Source organism: Protomyctophum bolini, assembly GCF_963924005.1.
Source record: "Protomyctophum bolini genome assembly, chromosome: 14".
In the NCBI taxonomy this organism is placed as follows: domain Eukaryota; kingdom Metazoa; phylum Chordata; class Actinopteri; order Myctophiformes; family Myctophidae; genus Protomyctophum; species Protomyctophum bolini.
Window position 1 is genome coordinate 568,061 of NC_137875.1, and position 10,000 is coordinate 578,060.

At 41.2% G+C, this 10,000-nt stretch overlaps 1 protein-coding gene across 1 annotated transcript in view; it reads right to left on the reverse strand.

Annotated features, from left to right (window-relative positions):
• The window catches only part of ubr2 (ubiquitin protein ligase E3 component n-recognin 2), a 94,015-nt gene that overhangs the window by 42,449 nt on the left and 41,566 nt on the right, over window positions 1–10,000 (reverse strand). Inside the window, exons 22-24 of the mRNA XM_080782475.1 lie at window positions 3,773–3,836; window positions 3,132–3,256; window positions 2,798–2,850 (exon numbers count right to left, since the gene is read on the reverse strand). Of these exons, the coding sequence (XP_080638601.1) occupies window positions 2,798–2,850; window positions 3,132–3,256; window positions 3,773–3,836 (242 nt within the window). The remainder of the gene's footprint in view (window positions 1–2,797; window positions 2,851–3,131; window positions 3,257–3,772; window positions 3,837–10,000) is intronic.

Here is a 10,000-nt window from a genome sequence, read left to right on the forward strand (position 1 = left end):
GTTTATTATTCTGTCATCATGTCATATCTTACGTAGTTTATTATTCTGGTCATCATGTCCTATCTTACGTAGTTTATTATTCTGTAATCATGTCCTATCTTACGTAGTTTATTATTCTGTCATCATGTCATATCTTACGTAGTTTATTATTCTGGTCATCATGTCATATCTTACGTAGTTTATTATTCTGTCATCATGTCATATCTTACGTAGTTTATTATTCTGGTCATCATGTCCTATCTTACGTAGTTTATTATTCTGGTCATCATGTCATATCTTACGTAGTTTATTATTCTGGTCATCATGTCCTATCTTACGTAGTTTATTATTCTGGTCATCATGTCCTATCTTACGTAGTTTATTATTCTGTCATGTCATATCTTACGTAGTTTATTATTCTGTCATGTCATATCTTACGTAGTTTATTATTCTGTCATCATGTCATATCTTACGTAGTTTATTATTCTGTCATCATGTCCTATCTTACGTAGTTTATTATTCTGTCATCATGTCATATCTTACGTAGTTTATTATTCTGTCATCATGTCATATCTTACGTAGTTTATTATTCTGTCATCATGTCCTATCTTACGTAGTTTATTATTCTGGTCATCATGTCATATCTTACGTAGTTTATTATTCTGGTCATCATGTCATATCTTACGTAGTTTATTATTCTGGTCATCATGTCCTATCTTACGTAGTTTATTATTCTGTCATCATGTCCTATCTTACGTAGTTTATTATTCTGTCATCATGTCATATCTTACGTAGTTTATTATTCTGGTCATCATGTCCTATCTTACGTAGTTTATTATTCTGTCATCATGTCCTATCTTACGTAGTTTATTATTCTGTCATCATGTCATATCTTACGTAGTTTATTATTCTGTCATCATGTCATATCTTACGTAGTTTATTATTCTGGTCATCATGTCATATCTTACGTAGTTTATTATTCTGTCATCATGTCAAATCTTACGTAGTTTATTATTCTGGTCATCATGTCATATCTTACGTAGTTTATTATTCTGGTCATCATGTCATATCTTACGTAGTTTATTATTCTGTCATCATGTCATATCTTACGTAGTTTATTATTCTGGTCATCATGTCATATCTTACGTAGTTTATTATTCTGGTCATCATGTCATATCTTACGTAGTTTATTATTCTGGTCATCATGTCATATCTTACGTAGTTTATTATTCTGTCATCATGTCATATCTTACGTAGTTTATTATTCTGGTCATCATGTCATATCTTACGTAGTTTATTATTCTGGTCATCATGTCCTATCTTACGTAGTTTATTATTCTGGTCATCATGTCATATCTTACGTAGTTTATTATTCTGGTCATCATGTCATATCTTACGTAGTTTATTATTCTGGTCATCATGTCCTATCTTACGTAGTTTATTATTCTGTCATCATGTCCTATCTTACGTAGTTTATTATTCTGTCATCATGTCATATCTTACGTAGTTTATTATTCTGGTCATCATGTCCTATCTTACGTAGTTTATTATTCTGTCATCATGTCCTATCTTACGTAGTTTATTATTCTGTCATCATGTCATATCTTACGTAGTTTATTATTCTGTCATCATGTCATATCTTACGTAGTTTATTATTCTGGTCATCATGTCATATCTTACGTAGTTTATTATTCTGTCATCATGTCAAATCTTACGTAGTTTATTATTCTGGTCATCATGTCATATCTTACGTAGTTTATTATTCTGGTCATCATGTCATATCTTACGTAGTTTATTATTCTGTCATCATGTCATATCTTACGTAGTTTATTATTCTGGTCATCATGTCATATCTTACGTAGTTTATTATTCTGGTCATCATGTCATATCTTACGTAGTTTATTATTCTGGTCATCATGTCATATCTTACGTAGTTTATTATTCTGTCATCATGTCATATCTTACGTAGTTTATTATTCTGGTCATCATGTCATATCTTACGTAGTTTATTATTCTGGTCATCATGTCCTATCTTACGTAGTTTATTATTCTGGTCATCATGTCATATCTTGCGTAGTTTATTATTCTGTCATCATGGCATATCTTACGTAGTTTATTATTCTGTCATCATGTCATATCTTACGTAGTTTATTATTCTGTCATCATGTCATATCTTACGTAGTTTATTATTCTGTCATCATGTCATATCTTACGTAGTTTATTATTCTGGTCATCATGTCATATCTTACGTAGTTTATTATTCTGTCATCATGTCATATCTCAAAAAAAATGAGAACGCAACGGGACTTTGACGTGTCATATGGAGATGGTCGCCGTCTAAAAGAGGCCTCGATCTACAGGTGATTTAGTCGACTACAACGTATTTTGGCGGGGCTTGATGCCGTCGTAATGACAAGCTCAAGGCGCTGCGGCGCGTTGTGAGCTTGTAGATCTGCTATTATCAGCATGGAAACCAAGTGTAAAATGACTTGTACTGGATCTCTGGTCCACTAGAGTCCCTTCATGGATTCTGGCTTACTTGAAGATAATAATAATAATAATAATAATAATAATAATAATAACTTACTTGAAGATAATAATAGTAATAATAATAATAATAATAATAATAATAATAATAATAATAATAATAACTTACTTGAAGATAATAGTAATAATAATAATAATAATAATAATAATAATATTAATAACTTACTTGAAGATAATAATAGTAATAATAATAATAATAATAATAATAATAATATTAATAACTTACTTGAAGATAATAGTAATAATAATAATATTAATATTAATAACTTACTTGAAGAGCGCCACGCTTTCGATCACTCTCTCCATGCCTGTCTCCTTGTTCTCCTACAAGCAACACGTAACAGCAGTGGTGACATTAACTACGTATATACAGTGAAGGAAATATTTATTTGATCCCCTGCTGATTTTGTAAATTTGCCCTAATACAAAGAAATGAGCGGTCTATAATTTTGATGGTACTTTTATTTTAATATATAATAATACTATAATAAATCATTAGAGTCCTATAGACTACATCTGTAGATAAATCATTAGGGACAGACAGACAGACAGACAGACAGACAGACAGACAGACAGACAGACAGACACAGACAGACAGGTCTTACGTTCTCAGGCAGGGATTTGACCAGCTCGCTGTGGGACATGGGTTTGATTGACAGCTGGTGGACGATCTCTCTTCTGATCTCCTCCGAGGGATGGACCTGACCCACGCCGCACGCATAGCGCTCTCCTACACACACACACACACACACACACACACACACACACACACACACACACACACACACACACACACACACACACACACACACACACACACACACACACACACACACACACACACTTGTATACTTGAGAGCAATTTTGGTCGTGTGCAATGCATACATTTAACACATCTTGATGACATCATCAAGATGTGTTTCACCAGACCTCCAGTTCTAGGAAACACTGAATGGGGGGGTACTTTTTTATTATTATTATCTACTATCCACACAACAGCTCTGAGGTATATGAATGGATATTAACATGTTGAAAATGAGCCGTATTCCCCTTTAAACAGCTCTGAGGTATATGAATGGATATTAACATGTTGAAAATGAGCCGTATTCCCCTTTAAACAGCTCTGAGGTATATGAATGGATATTAACATGTTGAAAATGAGCCGTATTCCACTTTTAAACAGCTCTGAGGTATATGAATGGATATTAACATGTTGAAAATGAGCCGTATTCCCCTTTAAACTCACCCACAACCATCATGATGACGTGAAGCATCTCCTCAATCAGGGTGTTGTTCTGCTGGACCACATCCTGGAGGGAGGGGGGAGGGAGGGGGGGGAGAGGGAGGGGGGGGAGAGGGAGGGGGGGGGAGAGGGAGGGGGGGAGGGAGAGAGAGGGGGGGGGGAGAGGGAGGGGGGGGAGAGGGAGAGAGAGATGGGGTGAGAGAGGGGGGAGGGAGGGAGGGGAGAGAGAGAGGGACAGAGAGGGGGGAGGGAGGGAGGGAGGGGAGAGAGAGAGAGAGGGGGGAGGGAGAGAGGGGGGGAAGAGGGAGGGGGGGAGAGGGAGGGGGGGAGGGAGAGAGAGGGGGGGGGAGGGAGAGAGAGGGAGGGAGGGGAGAGAGAGGGAGGGGGAGAGGGGGGAGGGAGGGGAGAGAGAGAGAGGGTGAGAGAGGGGGAGGGAGGGAGGGGAGAGAGAGAGGGAGAGAGAGGGGGGAGGGAGGGAGGGGAGAGAGAGAGAGAGAGGGGGGAGGGGAGTGAGAGAGAGAGAGAGAGAGAGGGAGGGGAGAGGGGGGAGGGAGGGGAGAGAGAGAGAGAGAGAGAGGGAGGGGGAGAGGGGGAGGGAGGGGAGAGAAGAGGGGGGAGAGGGAGGAGGGAGAGAGAGAGAGAGAGGGAGTAGATTTAATGCTGAGTAGCGTTCCACTATATAGACAAATTCAGAAACGGGTCTCAAATACAGCAGCCTTGTGTTCATAAAACAGAAAGATTGGGCATTGGGGTAAGACTGACGTTATGTATCTTTCAGGACCTTTCACTGCTTCGTCTCAACCATTACTCTATGGCTCTGGTCTCAGCCACCGAGGTGAATATTTTGACATTCCGTTTTTCTCCAAAGTTGAATGTTGCCACTACTGTTGGAGCAGCCATAAACTACACAGGTTCATCTCTACTGTTGGAGCAGCCATAAACTACACAGGTTCATCTCTACTGTTGGAGCAGCCATAAACTACACAGGTTCATCTCTACTGTTGGAGCAGCCATAAACTACACAGGTTCATCTCTACTGTTGGAGCAGCCATAAACTACACAGGTTCATCTCTACTGTTGGAGCAGCCATAAACTACACAGGTTCATCTCTACTGTTGGAGCAGCCATAAACTACACAGGTTCATCTCTACTGTTGGAGCAGCCATAAACTACACAGGTTCATCTCTACTGTTGGAGCAGCCATAAACTACACAGATTCATCTCTACTGTTGGAGCAGCCATAAACTACACAGGTTCATCTCTACTGTTGGAGCAGCCATAAACTACACAGATTCATCTCTACTGTTGGAGCAGCCATAAACTACACAGGTTCATCTCTACTGTTGGAGCAGCCATAAACTACACAGGTTCATCTCTACTGTTGGAGCAGCCATAAACTACACAGGTTCATCTCTACTGTTGGAGCAGCCATAAACTACACAGGTTCATCTCTACTGTTGGAGCAGCCATAAACTACACAGGTTCATCTCTACTGTTGGAGCAGCCATAAACTAAACAGGTTCATCTCTACTACTGTTGGAGCAGCCATAAACTACACAGGTTCAACTCTACTGTTGGAGCAGTCATAAACTACACAGGTTCATCTCTACTGTTGGAGCAGCCATAAACTACACAGGTTCATCTCTACTACTGTTGGAGCAGTCATAAACTACACAGGTTCATCTCTACTGTTGGAGCAGCCATAAACTACACAGGTTCATCTCTACTGTTGGAGCAGTCATAAACTACACAGGTTAATCTCTACTGTTGGAGCAGCCATAAACTACACAGGTTCATCTCTACTGTTGGAGCAGCCATAAACTACACATCTCTACTGTTGGAGCAGCCATAAACTACACAGGTTCATCTCTACTGTTGGAGCAGCCATAAACTACACAGGTTCATCTCTACTGTTGGAGCAGCCATAAACTACACAGGTTCATCTCTACTGTTGGAGCAGCCATAAACTACACAGGTTCATCTCTACTGTTGGAGCAGCCATAAACTACACAGGTTCATCTCTACTACTGTTGGAGCAGCCATAAACTACACAGGTTCAACTCTACTGTTGGAGCAGTCATAAACTACACAGGTTCATCTCTACTGTTGGAGCAGCCATAAACTACACAGGTTCATCTCTACTACTGTTGGAGCAGTCATAAACTACACAGGTTCATCTCTACTGTTGGAGCAGCCATAAACTACACAGGTTCATCTCTACTGTTGGAGCAGTCATAAACTACACAGGTTAATCTCTACTGTTGGAGCAGCCATAAACTACACAGGTTCATCTCTACTGTTGGAGCAGCCATAAACTACACATCTCTACTGTTGGAGCAGCCATAAACTACACAGGTTCATCTCTACTGTTGGAGCAGCCATAAACTACACAGGTTCATCTCTACTGTTGGAGCAGCCATAAACTACACAGGTTCATCTCTACTGTTGGAGCAGCCATAAACTAAACAGGTTCATCTCTACTGTTGGAGCAGCCATAAACTACACAGGTTCATCTCTACTGTTGGAGCAGCCATAAACTACACAGGTTCATCTCTACTGTTGGAGCAGCCATAAACTACACAGGTTCATCTCTACTGTTGGAGCAGCCATAAACTACACAGGTTCATCTCTACTGTTGGAGCAGCCATAAACTACACAGGTTCATCTCTACTGTTGGAGCAGCCATAAACTACACAGGTTCATCTCTACTGTTGGAGCAGCCATAAACTACACAGGTTCATCTCTACTGTTGGAGCAGCCATAAACTACACAGGTTCATCTCTACTGTTGGAGCAGCCATAAACTACACAGGTTCATCTCTACTACTGTTGGAGCAGCCATAAACTACACAGGTTCAACTCTACTGTTGGAGCAGTCATAAACTACACAGGTTCATCTCTACTGTTGGAGCAGCCATAAACTACACAGGTTCATCTCTACTACTGTTGGAGCAGTCATAAACTACACAGGTTCATCTCTACTGTTGGAGCAGCCATAAACTACACAGGTTCATCTCTACTATTGGAGCAGTCATAAACTACACAGGTTAATCTCTACTGTTGGAGCAGCCATAAACTACACAGGTTCATCTCTACTGTTGGAGCAGCCATAAACTACACATCTCTACTGTTGGAGCAGCCATTAAACTACACAGGTTCATCTCTACTGTTGGAGCAGCCATAAACTACACAGGTTCATCTCTACTGTTGGAGCAGCCATAAACTACACAGGTTCATCTCTACTGTTGGAGCAGCCATAAACTAAACAGGTTCATCTCTACTGTTGGAGCAGCCATAAACTACACAGGTTCATCTCTACTGTTGGAGCAGCCATAAACTACACAGGTTCATATCTACTGTTGGAGCAGCCATAAACTACACAGGTTCATCTCTACTGTTGGAGCAGCCATAAACTACACAGGTTCATCTCTACTGTTGGAGCAGCCATAAACTACACAGGTTCATCTCTACTGTTGGAGCAGCCATAAACTACACAGGTTCATCTCTACTACTGTTGTAGCAGCCATAAACTACACAGGTTCATCTCTACTGTTGGAGCAGCCATAAACTACACAGGTTCATCTCTACTGTTGGAGCAGCCATAAACTACACAGGTTCATCTCTACTGTTGGAGCAGCCATAAACTACACAGGTTCATCTCTACTGTTGGAGCAGCCATAAACTACACAGGTTCATCTCTACTGTTGGAGCAGCCATAAACTACACAGGTTCATCTCTACTGTTGGAGCAGCCATAAACTACACAGGTTCATCTCTACTACTGTTGGAGCAGCCATAAACTACACAGGTTCAACTCTACTGTTGGAGCAGTCATAAACTACACAGGTTCATCTCTACTGTTGGAGCAGCCATAAACTACACAGGTTCATCTCTACTACTGTTGGAGCAGTCATAAACTACACAGGTTCATCTCTACTGTTGGAGCAGCCATAAACTACACAGGTTCATCTCTACTGTTGGAGCAGTCATAAACTACACAGGTTAATCTCTACTGTTGGAGCAGCCATAAACTACACAGGTTCATCTCTACTGTTGGAGCAGCCATAAACTACACATCTCTACTGTTGGAGCAGCCATAAACTACACAGGTTCATCTCTACTGTTGGAGCAGCCATAAACTACACAGGTTCATCTCTACTGTTGGAGCAGCCATAAACTACACAGGTTCATCTCTACTGTTGGAGCAGCCATAAACTAAACAGGTTCATCTCTACTGTTGGAGCAGCCATAAACTACACAGGTTCATCTCTACTGTTGGAGCAGCCATAAACTACACAGGTTCATCTCTACTGTTGGAGCAGCCATAAACTACACAGGTTCATCTCTACTGTTGGAGCAGCCATAAACTACACAGGTTCATCTCTACTGTTGGAGCAGCCATAAACTACACAGGTTCATCTCTACTGTTGGAGCAGCCATAAACTACACAGGTTCATCTCTACTGTTGGAGCAGCCATAAACTACACAGGTTCATCTCTACTGTTGGAGCAGCCATAAACTACACAGGTTCATCTCTACTGTTGGAGCAGCCATAAACTACACAGGTTCATCTCTACTACTGTTGGAGCAGCCATAAACTACACAGGTTCAACTCTACTGTTGGAGCAGTCATAAACTACACAGGTTCATCTCTACTGTTGGAGCAGCCATAAACTACACAGGTTCATCTCTACTACTGTTGGAGCAGTCATAAACTACACAGGTTCATCTCTACTGTTGGAGCAGCCATAAACTACACAGGTTCATCTCTACTATTGGAGCAGTCATAAACTACACAGGTTAATCTCTACTGTTGGAGCAGCCATAAACTACACAGGTTCATCTCTACTGTTGGAGCAGCCATAAACTACACATCTCTACTGTTGGAGCAGCCATAAACTACACAGGTTCATCTCTACTGTTGGAGCAGCCATAAACTACACAGGTTCATCTCTACTGTTGGAGCAGCCATAAACTACACAGGTTCATCTCTACTGTTGGAGCAGCCATAAACTAAACAGGTTCATCTCTACTGTTGGAGCAGCCATAAACTACACAGGTTCATCTCTACTGTTGGAGCAGCCATAAACTACACAGGTTCATATCTACTGTTGGAGCAGCCATAAACTACACAGGTTCATCTCTACTGTTGGAGCAGCCATAAACTACACAGGTTCATCTCTACTGTTGGAGCAGCCATAAACTACACAGGTTCATCTCTACTGTTGGAGCAGCCATAAACTACACAGGTTCATCTCTACTACTGTTGTAGCAGCCATAAACTACACAGGTTCATCTCTACTGTTGGAGCAGCCATAAACTACACAGGTTCATCTCTACTGTTGGAGCAGCCATAAACTACACAGGTTCATCTCTACTGTTGGAGCAGCCATAAACTACACAGGTTCATCTCTACTGTTGGAGCAGCCATAAACTACACAGGTTCATCTCTACTGTTGGAGCAGCCATAAACTACACAGGTTCATCTCTACTGTTGGAGCAGCCATAAACTACACAGGTTCATCTCTACTGTTGGAGCAGTCATAAACTACACAGGTTCATCTCTACTGTTGGAGCAGTCATAAACTACACAGGTTCATCTCTACTGTTGGAGCAGTCATAAACTACACAGGTTCATCTCTACTGTTGGAGCAGCCATAAACTACACAGGTTCATCTCTACTGTTGGAGCAGCCATAAACTACACAGGTTCATCTCTACTGTTGGAGCAGCCATAAACTACACAGGTTCATCTCTACTGTTGGAGCAGTCATAAACTACACAGGTTCATCTCTACTACTGTTGGAGCAGCCATAAACTACACAGGTTCATCTCTACTGTTGGAGCAGTCATAAACTACACAGGTTCATCTCTACTGTTGGAGCAGCCATAAACTACACAGGTTCATCTCTACTGTTGGAGCAGCCATAAACTACACAGGTTCATCTCTACTACTGTTGGAGCAGTCATAAACTACACAGGTTCATCTCTACTGTTGGAGCAGCCATAAACTACACAGGTTCATCTCTACTGTTGGAGCAGTCATAAACTACACAGGTTCATCTCTACTGTTGGAGCAGCCATAAACTACACAGGTTCATCTCTACTGTTGGAGCAGCCATAAACTACACAGGTTCATCTCTACTGTTGGAGCAGCCATAAACTGCACAGGTTCATCTCTACTACTGTTGGAGCAGCCATAAACTACACAGGTTCATCTCTACTGTTGGAGCA